This window comes from Leucoraja erinacea, chromosome 18, assembly GCF_028641065.1.
Source record: "Leucoraja erinacea ecotype New England chromosome 18, Leri_hhj_1, whole genome shotgun sequence".
NCBI classification, from domain to species: Eukaryota; Metazoa; Chordata; class Chondrichthyes; order Rajiformes; family Rajidae; genus Leucoraja; species Leucoraja erinaceus.
In genome coordinates, this window is record NC_073394.1 from 34,742,195 (window position 1) to 34,763,497 (window position 21,303).

The following is a 21,303-nucleotide window of genomic DNA, read 5'->3' on the forward strand; positions in this document are numbered from 1 at the left end:
ATCCCTGTCGAATGCTCCTTCACCCTGGTTCTCTCCAGGGCTCTGAGCCTGGCCTGGTGCCTCCTCACCACAGACAGTGTCTCCCAGCAGGACCAGGCCAAAAATCTCAGGGGGGGATGCGGACCCCCACTTGACGACCACAGGGGGGCTCCTGACCTCAGCTGAGTGACTTGTCGGACCGTGGCAGTGGTGGTGGGAGGCAGGGCCGGTGCTCCAGGACCAGTCCCCACCAGCAATGGCTGGAGCATGCGATGGTTAAACCCTCCCAAACAAAGGCTTCCCATATCGTTTATCAGGTAAACCACAAACTCACCAGGCTGCTGGGATCGTGGAAGGACAGACGTCACGGCCTTGCGTCCAACAGTCAGAGGTCGATGTGGTCCAAGGATGCGGCCATCTCACTGTACTGTTGCCCACTGTCCCAGTACTGGGAGAGCAATGTGTTGGGGTGGAGGAGAGAAGATATCTACTGACTGTCACAGTCTGCCCTCTCCTCATTCTCATCCACTTCACCTCCCAGTACTTTTCCACCGGTCCCTCCTTCTCCTCGCCTGCCACTCCCCTCTCATCAGCCCAACTCTCCTCACCTGTTGCACTCAGTTGCCTCTGATCACCTATTAACCCGGTATATAGACTCTCCTCACCGTTCACACAGTGCCAGATTGTTCTCAGCATTCATGCAAGACTCTCCAGCGATTTCCCGACTGCCTACACGGATTCGAACCTGCCTGCCCCTGACCATTCCGTCCTGTCGTCTTCCCGGATATCACCTCAGCCTTCTGTCCCCGACCACGGCCTTCGTCCCGTACCTCCTGGTTTCTGTCTGCCTCTCTCCTGGGCTGTTTGGTGTATCCCTGCAACGGCTCCTCGACTTCCTGCCTGGCTTCGACTCTCCTTTCGTCTGTCCCTCGCTGGTTTGTTTGCATCGTGTGTTGGATCTCCTGGTTACCGGACCTTCCGCTACCCCGACTACGTCTCCTGCCTGCCCCTCTTCGGAACCCTCGCTCAATCCTGAGCCTCTGTGTGAGTACGGTGTACCCATTCCTGTGTTTCTACTCTGTGTTACAGTATCGTAATAAAGTTCTTTACCAATTATACCTGCCTGATTCTGTGCTGCTATTGGGTCCAAGCTATACCCGTTACAGTACAATCTGGCCACAATGGACTCAGCGCACACAACGTCTCCGTCAAACCGCTTCGAGAGGATTGAGCACACGCTCCTGCAGCACGAAGCTATGCTCACTGCCTCCAACTCCGAGGTTCGACAGGCTGTGTCAAACCAAGAGCAAGCATTGGTTGCACTAGCCACCCAGGTCCAACAGCTGACGACCACCCTCGCCCAGGCTACACCCCATGCTTCGCCTCCGGCTCCGACAGCACCAGCTCCCGGTCCGCCAGGACCATCACCTGAGCCCCGGGTGGGAACCCCGGAGCGCTACGCTGGAGACCCGGAGGGCTGCAACCCATTCATCACGAACTGTTCCATTCTCTTTGCCCTACAGCCCTACACCTTCGCCCAGGAAGCGGCGAGAGTGGCGTTTACCATTAATCACCTGACTGGCAGAGCTCGGCTGTGGGGAACGGCTGAATGGGAGCGACGCACGCCGGCTTGCTCCTCTTTCCAGGCCTTCGCCGCGGAGCTTCGCAAGGTGTTCGGTGAGGTTTCGATGGGTCCGGACGCTGCGGGAGGTCTGCTGGGGTTGAGCCAGGGGAACCAGAGCGTCGCTGACTTCGCCATCGACTTTCGCACCAGGGCCCGTCAGAGTGATTGGAACGCCCCGGCCCAGTGTGACGCTTTCTTGCTGGGCTTGAATGACGATATCAAGGATGAGTTGGTGTCCCACGACCTTCCTTCTTCTCTGGATGGGCTTATCGAGCTAACGACCCGTCTGGACCGACGCATCCTGGCGAGACGTCGGGAGAGGCGACAGGGACAGGCGGTCCGCCAGCTATCCACCCAAGCTCGTTTTCCTCCGGAGACTGGACTACCCTCGTCGGGGCAACCGTCGAGGCAACCCGAACCCATGCAGGTGGGTCGCACCAGTCTCACCCCCGAGGAACGGGAACGTCGGCGTCGGGGGAACCTCTGTCTCTACTGTGGCCTGGCGGGTCATTACATCTCCAAGTGTCCAGTAAAAGGCCAGACTCGCCAGTAGCGGAGGAATTACTGGTGAGTCGAACCTCTGAACTTTCCTCTGCCCGACGCCCTCTTTGTCATGCCCGTCTGCTGTTGTCTGATGGTTCTCACACCCTCGCCACCTTCATAGACTCTGGTTGTGACATTAATCTTATGGACATGGAACTAGCCCGTCAGCTAGGCATCAGTTGTGTTCCCCTGCCTAAACCTGTTCCCGCCAACGCCCTCGACGGCCATCTCCTGGGGACTGTTTCTCACCAGACGGTCCCAGTGCGCATGCTCCTGTCTGGTAATCACCATGAGACCATCCAGTTCCACATCCTGCAGTCTCCCCGTCTTCCCCTCATCCTGGGTTACCCCTGGCTTCGGCGACACAACCCCAACATCGACTGGAGGACGGGGGTCATCTTGGGTTGGAGCCCTTCCTGCCACCAAGTGTGCCTGAAGCAAGCCTCAGCTCCTCAACCGGCCACCTGCTCCAGTTCTGCTCCAGATCTGACGGGGGTCCCAGCCGAGTACCATGACTTTGGGGAGGTTTTTAGCAAGTCTAGGGCCACCTCCCTTCCTCCTCATCGGCCCTATGACTGCGCCATAGACCTCCTGCCTGGTTCCGCTCCTCCTAGGGGTCGCCTTTACTCCCTGTCCGCCCCTGAGAGAGGCGCCATGGAGAAATACATAAACGACTCCTTGGCTGCTGGTCTCATCCGTCCCTCCTCGTCTCCTGCTGGGGCTGGGTTCTTCTTCGTGGAGAAGAAGGACAAATCTCTGCGTCCCTGCATAGATTACCGGGGGCTCAACGGCATCACGGTGAAGAATCGCTACCCTCTCCCACTCATCTCCTCTGCTTTCGAGCTCCTGGAGGGGGCCACCATCTTTTCGAAGTTGGATCTACGCAACGCCTACCACTTGGTCCGCATCAAAGAGGGAGATGAGTGGAAGACCGCCTTCAACACTCCCACGGGACATTATGAATACCTGGTGATGCCCTTTGGCCTCACCAACGCCCCGGCCGTCTTCCAGGCTTTGGTCAATGACGTTCTCAGAGACATGTTGAACAAGTACGTGTTCGTCTATCTTGATGACATCCTCATCTTTTCACGGACCAAGGAGGAACACGTACACCACGTCCAGGCAGTTCTACATCGGCTCCTGGAGAACTCGCTCTTCGTTAAAGCTGAGAAGTGCGAGTTTCACTCCCCGTCAGTCTCCTTCCTAGGATACATCGTTGGCCAAGGGAACATCAAGATGGACCCCGCCAAGGTCTCTGCTGTCACCACCTGGCCTGTTCCTGACTCCCGCAAGCAGCTCCAAAGGTTCCTGGGGTTCGCCAATTTTTACCGACGGTTCATCCGTGGCTACAGTACTGTGGCCGCACCCCTCACGGCACTCACCTCCTCCAAGGTTCCGTTCCGGTGGTCTGCCGCGGCCGACGAAGCTTTTCAGACACTCAAGACACGGTTTACATCGGCCCCCATCCTCCAAGTTCCGGACTCAGAGAGACAGTTCGTGGTGGAGGTGGACGCCTCCGACGTGGGGGTGGGAGCTGTTCTGTCCCAGCGGGCTGCCGGGGACCAGAAGCTCCATCCATGCGCCTTCTTCTCCCGACGCCTGACCCCTGCTGAGAGGAATTATGACATTGGCAACCGAGAACTGTTGGCGGTTAAGTTGGCGTTGGAGGAATGGCGTCACTGGTTGGAGGGAACCGAGCAGCCTTTCTTGGTTTGGACTGACCACAAGAACCTTGAATACCTCCAGTCAGCCAAGAGGCTCAACTCTCGTCAGGCCCGCTGGTCTCTCTTCCTCACCCGCTTCAACTTCTCCCTCTCCTACCGACCTGGGTCCCGCAACGTGAAGCCCGATGCCCTCTCTCGGCAGTTCTTGGCGAAGGAGGAGCCTGCCTCTGGCCCCAAGACCATCCTCCCGTCCTCGCACAGGGTTGCCTCCCTCACCTGGGAAGTGGAGGAGAAGGTCAAGGCGGCCTTGGAGAACCAGCCGGGACCCAGCGCATGCCCTCCTGATCGCCTGTTTGTGGTTTCTGCCCTGCGGTCCGACGTCCTTCAGTGGGCCCACAGCTCTCGACTCACCTGTCATCCCGGCATTCAGCGGACCAAGGAGATGGTGCTACGGAGGTTCTGGTGGGCATCGCTGGAGGAGGACACTCGGGAGTTTGTCAACGCCTGTCCCGTTTGCAACCAGCACAAGGTCTCACACCAAGCTCCTGCGGGTCATCTGCTTCCACTGCCTGTCCCCCATCGACCATGGTCCCACATCTCCCTGGACTTCGTTACCGGCCTGCCCCCATCCAGTGGTCACACCACCATCCTGACCGTGGTCGATAGATTTAGCAAGATGGCTCACTTCGTGCCCCTGCCCAAGCTTCCGTCAGCCAAGGAAACTGCCGAGCTCATGTTACTCCACGTCTTCAGGCTCCATGGTCTCCCCGTCGATGTGGTCTCCGACCGGGGACCCCAGTTTGCCTCTGTGTTCTGGAGGGAGTTCTGCACGCTTGTGGGGGCCACCGTGAGTCTGACGTCCGGATTTCATCCCCAGTCCAACGGCCAAACTGAAAGGAAGAATCAGGAGATGGAGACGGCGCTGCGGTGTATGGTGTCCAAGCATCCCTCCTCCTGGTCCCAGCAGTTGTTGTGGGTGGAGTACGCCCACAACACCCTGACAAGCTCGGCCACTGGGCTCTCCCCTTTCCAGTGTGCCTACGGGTTCCAGCCTCCACTGTTCCCGGCGCTGGAGAAAGAGGTTTCCTGCCCGTCCGTCCAGGCCTTCATTCGTCGCTGCCGCAGGACGTGGACCCAAGCCAGGGCGGCTCTTCTCCGCTCCGTGGACCGTTACGCCACGGCTGCCAACCGTCACCGCACCCAGGCCCCCACCTACCTCGCGGGCCAGAAGGTGTGGCTGTCGACCCGGGACCTTCCCTTGAGGGTGGAGTCCAAGAAGTTGGCACCCAAGTTCATCGGTCCCTTTGAGATCCAGAAGGTCATCAACCCAGCGGCTGTGAGGCTCAAGTTGCCTCGTTCCATGCGGGTCCATCCTACGTTCCACGTGTCCAGAGTAAAGCCAGTCCGGGAGAGCTCCCTGGTCCCCGCAGTCCCTCCTCCTCCACCTCCTCGTCTCATCGACGGAGGCCCCGCATTTACGGTGCACCGCCTCCTGCGCTCCCGCCGTCGCGGGAGGGGTCTCCAATACCTGGTCGATTGGGAGGGTTACGGTCCAGAGGAGAGGTCCTGGGTTCCTGCTCGACACATCCTGGACGCCTCCCTCATCAGGGAGTTTCACCGGCGTCATCCCGACCAGCCGTCCAAGTCCGCCACTCCTAGAGGGGTCGCCGCCCCTGAGACTCTGTCCCCTCTTCCGTCTGAGGCGCCCAGTGACGACGAGACGGAGCTTTCCTCTGATGCCATGGAGGAGGATGCGGACATGGATGTCTCGGACGAATATTAGCCCTCCTCCGGTCCCCCTCCTCCCACCCAACTCTGCGTGGGATTGGGTTTATTTTCTTTGTTGTTTTTTTTTGTTTTTCGTCAGGAGCCGCCCCTTGAGGGGGGGGGGGTTCTGTCACAGTCTGCCCTCTCCTCATTCTCATCCACTTCACCTCCCGGTACTTTTCCACCGGTCCCTCCTTCTCCTCACCTGCCTGCCTGCCACTCCCCTCTCATCAGCCCAACTCTCCTCACCTGTTGCACTCAGTTGCCTCTGATCACCTATTAACCCGGTATATAGACTCTCCTCACCGTTCACACAGTGCCAGATTGTTCTCAGCATTCATGCAAGACTCTCCAGCGATTTCCCGACTGCCTACACGGATTCGAACCTGCCTGCCCCTGACCATTCCGTCCTGTCGTCTTCCCGGATATCACCTCAGCCTTCTGTCCCCGACCACGGCCTTCGTCCCGTACCTCCTGGTTTCTGTCTGCCTCTCTCCTGGGCTGTTTGGTGAATCCCTGCAACGGCTCCTCGACTTCCTGCCTGGCTTCGACTCTCCTTTTGTCTGTCCCACGCTGGTTTGTTTGCATCGTGTGTTGGATCTCCTGGTTACCGGACCTTCCGCTACCCAGACTACGTCTCCTGCCTGCCCTTCTTCGGAACCCTCGCTCAATCCTGAGCATCTGCGTGAGTACGGTGTACCCATTCATGTGTTTCTACTCTGTGTTACAGTATCGTAATAAAGTTCATTACCAATTATACCTGCCTGATTCTGTGCTGCTATTGGGTCCAAGCTATACCCGTTACACTGACCTGCTTTGGAATTCATTCCTGATCATTTACCTTGAAGCAGGTACCTTGAATGCTCTCTGTCCCTTCAGTATTCGAACTACCTCACCCAATGAATGGGCCATTCATATACATGCCAGGACCTCATCCAGCCCCACTGCGGCAGTAATGTATTTGTCACCCTTCCTCATTCTCACCTGACTGGTGTGCAGAATGTCCCAGTCTATGCCGTGAGTAAAGATCTGGTGAATCAATGCTGTTTCACACTGCACACATGGGTGATAGACACAAAATACTGGAGTAACTCAGCGGGACAGGCAGCATCCCTGGAGAGAAGGAATGGGGGTCTTTTCGGGTCGAGGCCCGTCACCCATTCCGAGAAACGTCACCCATTTCTTATATCCAGAGATGCCGCTGAGTTACTTCAGCATTTTGTGTCTATCTTTGGTGTTGACCAGCATCTGCAGTTCCTTCCTACACACCGCGTACATAGGAACTATTTACCCATACACACTTCCCATTGGGATGAGCCCAGCATTTTTTTAGTGTAGTAATGGAATTCTGCCACTGTGCAATCAAGGGCCAAGAGTGATTAACTGTTTAATGCACTGGGGCCAGAATAATGACATTTTTACTCGCTGCAGCTTTACAGGCACAGGAATACAACAATGCATTAAATAAATATACAATAATCAACAATGCAATAAATGATCAGTTATACTAGGTACCCAGACCCATAATAGTGCAAGCTGAAGCACAGAGTGCAACAGGTCCAGTGGTTTGCTGCTGAGGTAGGGATTCCGTTAGGGTTGTACAGGGTGGTCCAAGGTTGGAACGGGGTTCTAAGCTGTGGACAGCATCCAAGGCTGGTCTCGGTGATAACTCCTCCCTTGTTCAATAGTAGGCTGGGGTGTGAGCATATACAGGGCTCGGGTCACAAGCTGTCCACTGTGACTGCTACAAGACTTCCCCTGGACAGATGTGAGCTGGGTGAGAAGCACGTGGCTACTGCTTTTGCTGTCACCCAGTCTTAAACCTTCCCTCCCCTTACAACCCGTTACCCTGTTCACTGCCCCTGGTTATCACTTGCCCAAGAACCAGCTGTTCCAGCAACGGCAGCCTCCAAGCCACGTTGGCTGATGTCCCTCACATACTACAATCACTGCAATCACTCCCTGGGGTTTCCACCCTGCAGACACAATGTTCCTGCTGATACCTGCGTGTGTCTGCTGGTTGGGGAGGCAACCACAGTTGGGTTTTTTTACGGCGTGCCATTGCAAAGGTTTCTCATTTGGGGCTGATGAGACTGGCAGGACCCACCAGCACGATGTGCGATAGTACGCTCTCCCCAGCTGGCGCGAATGAGGGGTGGGCATGTGTGAGGGTACATGGTCTTTCTGGGGAAAGTGACATGAGCTAAGCCTGAAGCAAGGGGTGGATGTCTGGAGAACAATGGGAGCACACGATCATACAGCATGGAAATCAGCCCTTTCAGCCAAACTCACCCATGCTAACCAAATTGCCTAGTCCAGCTAGTTCCCTCTTGCCAGTAACTGCCTGATAAACCTCCAAACCTTTCCTATTCATGTACTATCCACGGGTCTTTTAAATGTTGTATTTTCACCTGCCTCAAGCTGCTGGTGGAAATGGTAGTTTCACTTTCTGTTAAAAAGTTGCCCCTATGGTTCCTATTAAATCTCACCTCTCTCACTTTGAACGTGCCCCCTAGTTTTAGATCCCCAACACTGGGGAAAAGTGCAGCTATTCGCCTTATCTCTGCCCCTACTGATTATATTTACCTCCATAAGGTCACCCATCAGCCTCCCATGCACCGGAAAAAAAGACCCAGCCTATCCAGCCTCTCCTTACAACTCAAACCCTCCAGATCTAGTAACATCCTGGTGAATCTTTTTTGGCACCCTCTCCAGTTCAATGACACCCTTCCGAAAGCAGGGCACCCAGAATTGTACAGTTTTCCAAATGCGGCCTTCCCAAAGACTTGTACAGATGTAACGTAATATCCCAACTACCTTACTCAATACACTGATGGATGAAGGCAAGTGTGCCAAATGTCTTTGTCACCTACATGGAACAATGTACCTGCCCCCTCGGACTCTCTGTCCTACAACACGGCCAGGGCCCTACCATCTATTGTGTATGTCCCACACTGGTTTGTCCCACCGAACTCCATCAGCCATTCCTCAGCCCCTTGGTCGAATTGGTTCCCTCATAATTGTGAACAACTTTCTTCACAGTTCGCCATAGCATCAAAACATACAAACCATGGCATCTACAGTGACAGCCAGATCATTAAATAACAAACAGCAGTGGACCCAGCATCAATCCTTATGGTACACCACTTGTCACACATGGCCAGCATGAAAAACAACCCACTACACCCACCCTGTCTCCTACTTTCAAGCTAAGTTAGTGGCTACCCCAACCAACATTGATATACAGTATGGAAGATGAAGGGTAAGTTTCATATTTAGGCAGGGCATTGATCAAACATAGAGGATTTGATTGAGGAAGCTCAATGTGTCGGGATGGCAGGTTGAAGCAACCCCAAACCCCCATAGAGCAGTGGTTCTTAACCTTTTTGGCACCAATACGTGCATATGCGAACAAAATACTGTATGTGGTATGTACCTTTGTTAGGTTCCTAAACATGGGCTCAACAAATTGATAATTGTGTCCCCTTCATGACCCCCGGCAAAGCCCCAAACCACCCCCATAGGGGGTCACGACCCCCAGGTTAAGAACCACTGCCATAGAGAATAAGAGTGACTGCCCTCAATGTCAATGACTGGATGTGGCTTCAAGGGGCCCTGGTGAAACTGAAATCCATGGGCATTAAGGAGAAAACGCTCCAAGTCGATTGTGGTCGAATGTGTTCGTCAAAGTCCAAACATCCTAGTGCCAGAATATCATTACAGGAGTTCCTCAGGGCTGTGCGTGACCTAGAGCAAACTGTGTTCAGCTGTTTCAGCAAGGTCAGAGATGCCAAGTTCACTGATGATTGCACAATGTTCAATTCTCGACTCCTCAGCAAATGAAGCAGCCCATGCCTGCATGCAGGAGCGAGACAACATCCTGTGCTCCCTGTCACACATGAGCCGTGCTTCCTGAGCTGTCTTTAACAGATACAAGGCCCTGGTTCCTCTGTTCCTTTTCAACACGTTGGGACCGTGGTTTGTGTACTCACTCACACACCGGGGCTCCGATTCCCACACTCCTTAACTTACCTGGTTCTGTTTCTCTTGTTCTCTTGAAACTCACCGGGCTCACTAGAAAATGTATTATTCCACAGTGTAACATCTAACACAAAAATAAATTAGCGGTGAAGAGTGTTTATCTGATTGGAAAGATGTAGCTAGTGGTCCAACGCTGGGATTAGTGCTGGGCCTTTTGTCGTTTGTAATATATATATAAATTACTTAGATGAGAATGTAGGGAACATCATTAGTAAGTCTGTAGATGGCTGTGCAGACAGAGTACAGCCCAAGTAACCTGTCATTGTAAACTAGTGGTACTAAGACAAAAAAAAAAAAAAATCTCCAGAAAACTTTTCCACGCAAAGAGTGGTGGGTGTACAGAACGAGCTGGTGGAGGAGGTAGTTGAGGCAGCGACTATCCCAACGTTTAAGAAGCATGTAGACAGGTACATGTATAGGACAGGTTTAGAAGGATATGGGCCAAATGCAGGCAGGTGGGCCCAGTGTAGATGGGACATGTTGGCTGGTGTGGACAAGTTGGGCTGAAGGGCCTGCTTCCAGGCTGTAAGACCCTGTGACTAAAACCTCCCGTTTCATTCAAAAAGGAAACCAAGAATACTCTCAAAAATTTTATTTCAAACCAAGTTTTGTGAACCAGACATTTAGCTCTGAGGGCTTCAAATATTGACTTCAGCTTGTGATTGTGCACTGGATCAGGCTCTGAGACCCATCATGGCCACATTCTGGGCTGCCCAGACACAGGCTGCAAAGGCAAGTCTTTGTGCGAATGATAATTTCACAGTAGATCATAGAAATAGTCCAGGCCCTGGCCCAGTTCCCAGATAGAGATCCCAGTGCCCAACTCTTTAGCCAGTTCTAACCGTAAGTGTATGGACTGCAAGGAAAAAGACAACAAAATCGGTGAGTAGTCCCGTACAGGCTAACAAACACAGCCCTGTCAAATGCTTAGAGTGGAAGACCTTTGAATTATTTGTATGACGCCATTCTTGGCCACTTACAGCACTGAGGTTACCAAGTTTAATTGAGAGGGGAATGTTTCAATCATTTACACTCTGGCTGTGAGTGGATAGGTCTCTGTAAACAGCTGCATGTAAAGGGTAAACACAAAGTGCTAGCGGGCGGCACTGTGGCGCAGCAGTAGAATTGCTGCCTTACAGCGAATGGAGCGCTGGAGACCCGGGTTCGATCCCAACTTCGTCTGCTGTCTGTACAGAGTTTGTACATTCTCCCCGTGACCTGCATGGGTTTTCTCCAAGATCTTCGGTTTCCTCCCACATTCCAAAGACGTACAGGTTTGTAGGTTAATTGGCTTGGTAAATACAAAAATTGTCCCTAGTGGGTATAGGATAGTGTTAATGTGCGGGAATCGCTGGTCATATTTCGCTTGGGTCGCTTACACCCCAGCTTGATGTACCCAGGGGATCGTGACACAACTGCCAGGGAGGTTCCATACCAGCCAGCAATGCTGGGAGTGCATGCCCCTCCACAGGACTCTCTGTGGACCTCTTTACACACACAGCCAGGTACAGTAAAACTCAGAGGGTATGAAGAAGGATCCCAGCCCAAAATATCCCCTATTCATGCCCTCAAGATATTGCCTGACCCGCTGAGTTATTCCAGCACTTTGCATTCTACAGTAAAACTCATCGTTTCAGGAGGTATTGCAGAAACGCTCAGACAATGGACTCGCTCACCTTTAATGTTGGGTAAAACACAACATGTTTCCCACCCTGGAACCTGCAGAGAGAAGAGGCATCATACAGTGAGTGGTGTGATTCATAATCGTATCTCTCATCATCATGGACATTTCCCACCAACGCTGTAATAACGTGCCTTCCCCATGAGCAACCCAAACCACCTCCCTTTAACAGCCTGAAGAAGGGTCTTGACCTGAAACGTCACCCATTCCTTCTATCCAGAGATGCTGCCTGTTTCGCTGAGTTACTCCAGTATTTTGTGTCTATCCGGTGTAAACCAGCATCTGCAGTTCCTTCCTACACATCTCCCTTTAACGCCTCTACTTGGTTCATGTGGCTCACCCTAAAAAAGACCAAACACCATTATACTTGGGTCATCCTTGGCAACATCTCTTCATCTGATTCACCTCCCTCTGTAGCAGCTTCATTAGCACCACTATCCCATGATAAGTGAGCCATTTAACGTTATGGCACTGAAGGAGACCATTCGACCCATTGAAGCAATGCTAGCCATAAACAGACCTTTGGGTTTTTCCTACTTCCTAGTTCACAGTCTGAAGCCGGGTAGATTATAATTTTCGAGAGCTCGTGTTGAGGATTTCAAGGAGTGAGTACCAATGGTCCAACATTCACTGCATGAAAAATGACTCCGTCCAAGGACCCCGACAGTCTTTTCAGGTGAGGCAGATGTTCACTTGCACCTCCTCCAACCTCATCCAATGTATCCGCTGTTCCAGATGTGGACTGCTATATATCGGCGAGACCAAGCGTAGGCTCGGCGATTGTTTCTCTGATCACCACCGCTCAGTCCGCATAAACCTACCTGATCTCCCGGTTGCTAAACACTTGAACTCCCCCGCCCATTCCCACACTGACCTTTCTGGTCTGGGCCTCTTCCACTCTCAGAGTGAGGCCCAGTTCAAATTGGAGAAACAGCACCTCAGATTTGCTTGTGTCGCTTACACCCCAGCGGTATGAATATTGACCTCTCTAACTTCAAGTAACCCTTGCATACCCTCTCTCTCTCTCTCCATCCATCCCTCTTCCTAGTTCTCCGACCAGTCTGACTGTCCCCTTCATCCCCTGAGATCTCGTTCTCACACCTTACACTTCCTTATCTCTGTATCTCCCTCTCCCATGGCTCCCAGTCTGAAGAAGGGTCTCAACCCGAAACATCACCCATTCCTTCTATCCAGAGATGCAGCCTGTTCCGCTATGGGGCTGTTCGACTGTACGAACTAATTCAAGAGCTCTCTCGAATTAAAAAAAAACTCGTGGTAAGCACGTAGAATGTACGTAGCGGGTACGTCGGAGCTCGGGACGTCTCTTAGTTGCTCGTAACGCTAACGGCAGGTACTCGGGAAACGCGGTAAGCTCGGGAAGACTCGTGAAGATTTTTCAACATGTTGAAAAATGTCCACGCGGGCCCCGAGTACCCACGAGCGGCCATTACCGTAATTCTCCGAGTTCGAATCAGGGGAAACTCGGGAGAACTCTTGAATTAGCTCGTCAGTGGGACAGCCCCATTACTCCACCATTTTGTGTCTACCTTCGCATGGAAAATAAATGTCTTTTCTCCCTTTTAACTGAATTCTTACAATTCAATAGGGTATGAAAGGAATTCCATGTGACATAGCATAAGCCGCAACACTATATTCATCATTCTGTTTATTTTCTCTTTTCCACTACCTGATGTGCTCACATACGGTATGATCTGCCTGGTTAGCACGCGGAACAAAGTATCTCACTGTATCTCGGTACACGAGATCATTATAAACCAATACACAATTAGATGTGCAATTGAGATTAAAGGTCATTCAACAAAAGGAGCTGCAGCGGCATGGGTTGAACAGTGGTTAAATAATGAGAATCGTACAGCCTGAGGGACAGCTTGCTTTTTAGTCTGAAGGAGTGTATGCAGCAGAGCTCGTACACCGCTGATTTTCTGTCACATTGATGGCTTGGATTTGAGAGTATAACGGCACAATTTCCAAATTTGTCGATGATACAAAACTTGGCGACACCGTTGACTGTGTGGAGAATAGACAATGACCAAGGAAATGGGAATGTCGTGCTGGGAAAAGTCAGTGTTATATTTAGATAGGAAGATTGTATGAGAAAAGGCCATATAACCCAGTGGGTGTAACTTAAAACAAGAAGAGGAGGGTCTGGGAGCATATGTGCTTGATTCATTCAAAGTATATGGGCAGGGTTGAGAGTCATACAGGACCCTGGCTTTATAATAGTCAGCGATGATGAGAGCAAGGAACCACTGGCAAATCTTTATCATACACTGGTTTCTGACACGACTGGAGTAGTGTGTCCAATACTGGGTGGTACACTTCACACTAGATGTAAAGGTTTTGTAGACAATCGGAAGGAGTTTACAAAAATGATTCCTTGGGTAATGGATCTGGCTTAAGTGCTCAGACTGGGGAAGCTTCTTCAAACAGAAGTACATTGCAAGAGGATCTGATAGACACAATTAAATCATCAAGGGTCGAGACAGAGTGGATGGAGAAACAATTTACATTGGCGGAGAGGCCAGTAATAAAAGAATATAAAATGAACATGAAGACATTTTTGTTTAAGAAGGAACTGCAGACGCTGGAAAATCGAAGGCAGACGAAAATGCTGGAGAAACTCAGCGGGTGAGGCAGCATCTATGGAGCGAAGGAAATAGGCAAAGTTTCGACCCGAAACGTTGCCTATTTCCTTGGCTCCATAGATGCTGCCTCACCCGCTGAGTTTCTGAAGACATTTTTTGCATGCACTGTGTTTAGGGTCTGGACACACGGCCTGGGGAATAGCGGAGGCAGATTCAATTCTGCTGAATAAATGCCTGAAATTCCTGCTGTAGGCATTCTATGGCTCTGTAACAAACCCCTCAGTAATCCATCACGTAAATAGGTTTCCCTCTCTATTCTCTCCAGGGCCATCATCATTTTGAAGTTATGGAATCTTTTTTCTTCCACCCTCCTTGTGTTTTACTTTATAATTAAGAATTTATACTTGTGGCAACATCCTTGTATCTCTCTCTGGTGTCAACCATTGTCAGTGGGAGACCAGAACGACACACAGTAATTTAGTTGTGGCCGTTAGTGTTTTAAATGGCCTTCCCTCGCAAACATTCTGTACTGCAGCCACTAAAGGCAAGTAGCCCCACAACCTTCCTATCCACTTATCTTACTACCATCAGGAATCAACAGAGATTCATTCCAACATCTCCCTGGGTTCTATAAATGGTATCTCACTATTTATTGTGTATTTCCTCTTCAGAGATGAACCTCATTTTCCATTTGTGCATCCACCTAGCCAGCCTATTGATATCCTCTTGTAACCTGGTACATTCTTCCTCTTGGGTAACCACACAGCCCATTTCAGCTCCACTGGGAAATCAAATGTGCCTCACTGAAGTTGGCGTGTTTTCTTAATGTTTTCATTAAAAGCTAAGGACCAAGTAGAGAGCCCTACAGAACCTCCATGAAGGTGCCTCCTGTCACTAAAACCCACAATGGTCACTACTATGTCAGTTCCCCGCGGCCCTCAATTCATCGATCCTTCAAGAATGTATCCACCTCCTTCTTAGTACTCCCAATGATCCAGTCCGCACAACACTTCAGGCTAGGGGATTCCAGATATTCCCCACCCTCTGGTGCGAGAGACACTCCCTATATCCATATCTCATTGTTTAAACAACGTAATTGTGAGCAGCCTTCCTGTCCTCTGCCCACAAGCATGTTGTCAAAGCACTGGAAATGGATTGTCAGAATCTGGGCAATTTCCTCCCTCAGTTTGTTTTATCTGGTGATATGAGACTCTTTAAAACATCACATTCATCTTATTCCTCTTTTGTGAAGAAAAACAAAATGTATTCATTTAGGACTATGTAGATACTTTTCATCTCCTATTATTTTAATCTCCAATAGAACCATTTTCATTAATACCTCTATACTTTTTTCCTCCTGGACTTACATCTATCCTCTGCACTTACATCTTTTTGAGATGTGATTCATCCCCTATTAACGACAATACATCTTTCACTTTTTATACCCAGCTCATTGCCAGGATGTTAGTTAAATCTCGCGCTGCATTGAATGCTGTACTTCAGCAGTCCAGTGGACCAATGCCGTGGAAAAGATTTGTGGCAGCCATTTGAGGGTAGGGAAACACACAGAGCAGAATGCAGCAGGGGAGCGATGGGAAGTGTACAGGACTTGGCTCTTTAGAATGAGCATATTTTTACATGAAATCTCACCTTTTATATTCAAAGTAGTGCTCACCCATCTGGTCAATCCAAAGCAGTTTTGTCTGATGCTCTTTCAGAATCTCTATGTATCTGTAAAAATAAATTGGTCAGCTAATAGAAAGGCTGGTAGTGTGAAGATGTTACTTGAGAGGTAATGACCAAGATATACAGTCCTCAATATGCAGCACTGCTCTTCTCCAGCCCAGAGTGGCCAGTACTGTAATGGGAGTCGCAGCATGAAAGCCCACCGTCAGACACCCATTTACACTAATCCTACACTTTGTCCCATTTTGTCCTTCCCACATTCCCATCAACTCCCACCAGATTCTACCATTCTCACACACACACACTGGGAGCAACTCACTGCGGTTAATTAACCCAACAACCCAACAATGTGGGAGGAAACTGGAGCACCATGCGGTCAAGGAGGATTGTGCGAACTCCACACGGATAGGGCCAGAGTTCAGGATCGAACCAGGGTCTCTGGAGCTGTGAGGCAGCAGCTCTACCAGCTGTAACAATCTGATGCTCAAAATATTACAGTTCACTTTAATTCGTAACTCTAAGAAGACTAAATGTCCATGCCTCACTCTGTGCTATGTGTGACGGCCTGGGTCATTGTTATAGAATCAGCATGGAAGGAAGCCATGCATATTGTCTGCATTGGCCCATATAAAAAGTCCTCAATTCTGGCATGGCATCATATTCATACCAAAAGTGGTTGAAATGAGCATTTGATGAATGACTAAACTGATTGAAATCAGAGCAGACCACCCTTCCCCGTCACAAATCAACACACAACCAGGTTCAAATTTACAAATCTCTCCTTACCACGCTGTGGTCCTGCCTAGAGCTGACCAGTAACAGCTTATTTTCTTCACTTGTTAGGTACGGGATCAAGTTGGTACAGCATCTATCAGCAGCACTAAGAACTATGACAAGGTGGCTCGAGCTACCATATCTAAAAGACAAGTCACAAGGTGGCAGCTCCCTACAAGAGTAGCTTGCGGGCTTAGAGCTAGTGTCCTCTGTGGAGAATGGGGTGTGTCCAGCACTTGAACTTTCCCTTTTATCAATACAAGTAGAATGCCGTACTTATCACACACACATGCACGCACGCACACAATTGACACGACCTTTAAAGAGTCAGAACCTTTTTCCCCCATGATGGAAAAATTAAATATTACAGGGCAAATTTTGAGGTGAGAAGGGTAAAGTTTGAAGGATGTGTAAGAAAGAACTGCAGATGCTGGTTTAAATCAAAGGTAGACACAAGATGCTGGAGCAACTAGCAGGACAGGCAGCATCTCTGTAGAGAAGGAATGGGTGACATTTCGGGTCAAGAACCTTCTGTGCGGGCAAGTATTTTTTTACAGATGTTGGCGACTGCCAGGGTGGTGGTTGAGGCAGATAATGAGTGTGGTGGCATTTAAGAGACGCTTGGATCAACATATGCACATGCAGAAAATGGGGGATTAGGAATTAAGTGCAGGCATATAAGGGTTGGTCTTGGCATCATATTCAGCAGAGACATTGTGGGTCAAAGCGACAACACAGCAAGTTCTTCGTAACTGTGCGGATTCTTACACTCTGTCACACACATCACCCCATCACTCTGACTGACACAATGGACCATTTGAATTGTGCAGGTACAATAGCACGTTATTATGCACAGCTATACATGGAGACGCTGAATATAACACAAAAAGCACACATCTGCTCCTGCAGAACTTGAATTTATTCCATCTTAATCACTAGATGCATTGAAGTGGTACCTGTACTAATGATGGGAAACGGAGAGGGAATGTCTTCACCAGGTTTAGTTGAAGGCAAGTATTGCGATAATATTCTCTTCAACAAAATAGCACATCTTGCACAATAACATGCTCCATGAATAATGCACGCAATATTGCAACACAGGATCTGTAAACATCACATCTCTAACATACTAAACAGGAAAAAATATCCACTGTAAATTGAAGAAAAAGACATTTCCTGCTTAATAAGTATTCTGTGAGTACAGTGACCACAGAGTGGTGAGTAAGGGCTTCTGTGAGACAAGGGCAAAGGTACAGCTTCATATCAGAATCAGTGTAGGATTAAAAATAACTTGATCCAGGGAGCTCAGCTGATCGTGGGTCAGACAGAATCGGATGTAATTTGATTGCAGTTTTCTCCATTTTAAAGGGATTCATCATAATCTACTGCATCCAATTAACTATAACTGGTCTCTTGAAACGAGATTGTGGATGAGATAAAATCATTACTAACATTAATAAATATCCAGTTGATAATTTCATTTTCGCTAATCAGTTCATTGGCTATATTTAAGAGGGAGTTAGATGTGGCCCTTGTGGCTAAGGGGATCAGGGGGTATGGAGAGAAGGCAGGTACGGGATACTGAGTTGGATGATCAGCCATGATCATATTGAATGGCGGTGCAGGCTCGAAGGGCCGAATGGCCTCCTCCTGCACCTAATTTCTATGTTTCTAATGAGTAATTAAAGCAAGATAGATGTGGGAGGACAAGGATGTGTGTAACAGTGTGTGGAAGTTGATGATACAAATCGCTCAGGATTGTGGATGTCAAGATTTGCAGAGTTCATGAACCAGAGCCCGAGACTCTGACACTGCGATGCATCGGGAAGGAACGTTTCCTGGACATTTTCTTCCTGACAAAGTCACATCTCTTAGATTAAGGACAATAGACCTGGTCAGTCAAGAGAGAAAGGAGTGGGTGTGTAGGCAGGAACTGCAGATGCTGGTTTACGCTGAAGATAGACACAAGATGCTGGAGTAACTCAGCGGGACCGGCAGCATCTCTGGATAGAAGGAATGGGTGATGTTTCTGGTCAAGACTCTCTTCTTCAAACTGAGAGTCAAGGGAGAGGAAGACACAAAGATATGGAAGGGTAAGGTGTGAAAACAAGACATCAAAGTGGATTCAGGTCAAGGAAAATTAATTAATATGTAAATACAAGGAAGAGGTATATAAATTGGATAATATTAGATGAAGCAGCAAACCAGAGGACTGGGAGAAATTTAGAACTCAACAGAGGAGGACAAAGGGGTTAATTAACAAGGGGAAAAGAGCATGAAGGAAAGTTTGCGGGGAATATAAAAACTGACTGTGAAAACTTCTTTAGATATGTAAAAGGGAAAAGATTAGTGAGGACAAATGTAGGTTCCTTACAGTCAGAGACAGGTGAATTTATAATGGGAAACTAGGAAATGGCAGAACAGTTGGACGAGTATTTTGGTTCTGTCTTCGCTAAGAAAAACACAAACAATCTCCCAGAAATACTAGGGGACTGAGGATCTAGTAGGAGGGAGGAACTGAAGGGAATCCACATTAGTCAGGAAATGGTGTTGGGACTGAAGGCAGATAAATCCCCAGGGCCTGATGGTCTGCATCCCACAGTGTTCAAGGAGGTGGCCCTAAAAATCGTGGATGCATTGGTGATCATTTTTCAATGTTCTCTCGACTCGGGATCAGTTCCTGTGGACTGGAGGGTAGCCAATGTAACCCCACTTTTTAAGAAAGGAGGGAGAGAGGAAATGGGAAATTGTAGACCAGTTAGCCTTACATTGGTAGTGGGAAAGATACTTTGTTAAAGATGTTATAGCAGTGCATTTGGAAAACAGTGACAGGATCGGTCAAAGTCAGCATGGATTTATGAAGGGGAAATCATGCTTGACTAATCTTCTGGAATTTTTTGAGGATGTAACAAGTAGAATGGACAAGAGAGAGCCAGTGGATGTGGTGTATCTGGACTTTCAAAAAGACTTTGACAAGGTCCCACACAAGTGCGCAAAATTAGAGCACATGGTATTGGGGGTCGGGTATTGATATGGATAGAGAACTGGTTGGCAGACAGGAAGCAAAGAGTTGGAATTAACGGGTCCTTTCCAGAATGGTAGGCAGTGATTAGTGGGGTGCCGCAAGGCTCGGTGCTGGGACCCCTGTTATTTACAATATATATTAACGATTTAGACGAGGGAATTAAATGTAACCTCCAAGTTTGCGGATGACACAAAGCTGGGTGGCTGTGTGAGCTGCAATAAGTTAGTTATGAGGCTGCAGGGTGACTTGGATAGGCTGGGTGAGTGGGAAGATGCATGCCAGATGCAGTATAATGTGGATAAATGTGAGGTTATCCACTTTGGTGGCAAGAACAGGAAGGCAGATTATTATCTGAATGGTGTCAGATTATGAAAAGGGGAGGTGTAACGAGACGTTGGTGTCCTTGCACATCAGTCACTGAAAGTAAGCATGCGGGTACAGCAGGCAGTGAAGAAAGCCGATGGCATGTTGGCCTTCATTGCGAGAGGATTTGAGTATAGGAGCAAGGAGGTCCTACTGCAGTTGTACAGGGCCCTGGTGAGACCACACCTGGAGTATTATGTGCAATTTTGGTCTCCTAATTTGAAGGACTTTATTGCTATTGAGGGAGTGCAGTGTAGGTTCACCAGGTTAATTACCGGGATGGCAGGACTGACATGTGATGAAATAATGGGTCGACTGGGCTTGTAGTCACTGGAATTTAGAAGAAGAGGATCTTATAGAAACATATAAAATTTTTAAGCGATTGGACAGTCTAGATGCAGGAAAAACGTTCCCAAGATTGGGAGCATTCAGAACAAAGTGTCACAGTTTAAGAATAAGGGGTAGGCCATTTAGGGCTGAGATGAGGAAAAACGTCTTCACGCAGAGTTGTGAATCTGTGGAATTCTCTGTCACGGAAGACAATGGAGGCCAATTCACTGGATGTTTTCAAGAGAGAGTTAGATTTAGCTCTTAGGGCTAAAGGAATCAAGGGATAGGGGGAAAAAGCAGGAACGTGGTACTGATTTTAGATGATCAGCCATGATCATATTGAATGGCTCGAAGGACCGAATGGGTTACTCCTGCACCTGTTTTTTTTTCTAGATCATAGTTAGCTAGGGGAAGGTGACAAGAAAGCATACAATGATAATAATTTAATCAGGAAGACAGTCAGACTGGTCATAGAACTAGGATGGGGGAGGGATGTGGAGAGAGGCAAACAAAGGGTTACTTGAAGTTTGGGGTCAACATTCATACCGCTGGGTTGTAAGTTGCCCAAGCAAAATATGAGGAACGGCACACTGTTTGTCTGAGAGTGTGGATCAGAAGAAGGCACTGGAAGAGCACAATCTTTTGCACAAGGTTCTTGCAGAGAGGACAAGGAGGATGAGTACACTGACTACTAAACTGGGGGAATGAACATGACGGGAGTGGTGACAAATTGTTCTTTTCTCCAACCACATGTGTGAGTCCCCAAGGCTGCGTTTTCTGCCAAGTGTTCAGGTTAAGGACATTACTTCAGGGTTGGGTAGGACCACAGTGGGAGATGAAGGATCCAACTTCATAGTCCATGTGTGAATTAATGACAAAGACAGGACAAGGAAGGAAGTTCTGTTGACAGAATATAAGTAGCTAGGATCCAAATTAATCCGCAGAATCACAAAAGATAATAATTTTTCTGGATTACCATTTCAGCCAGGTGACGTTAATTAGACCAGAGTTAAATGTGTGGATCAAAGATTGATGTGGGAGAAATTAGTCTCATTTCCTGGGGAATTGGAGGAAGGAGGCGACTATTCTACTGAAGTAGCTTCACTTTAATCGGGATAGAAACAGTGCCCCAGCAAATCCAGGCATCTGCAGATGAGGCTTGAAATCACATATCTGAGAGAAGAGTTCAGATGAGGGGAAAAATAGAACATTGAAGAGCT

The 21,303-nt window shown here is 49.1% G+C and overlaps 1 protein-coding gene across 1 annotated transcript in view; it reads right to left on the reverse strand.

Moving 5' to 3' along the window:
* Positions 1-10,195: 10,195 nt before the first annotated feature.
* Positions 10,196-21,303, reverse strand: part of chid1 (chitinase domain containing 1) — a 90,569-nt gene continuing 79,461 nt past the window's right edge. Inside the window, exons 12-14 of the mRNA XM_055649981.1 lie at positions 15,556-15,636; positions 11,295-11,337; positions 10,196-10,474 (exon numbers count right to left, since the gene is read on the reverse strand). Coding sequence (XP_055505956.1) covers positions 10,376-10,474; positions 11,295-11,337; positions 15,556-15,636 — 223 coding nt within the window. The 3' untranslated portion in view covers positions 10,196-10,375. The remainder of the gene's footprint in view (positions 10,475-11,294; positions 11,338-15,555; positions 15,637-21,303) is intronic.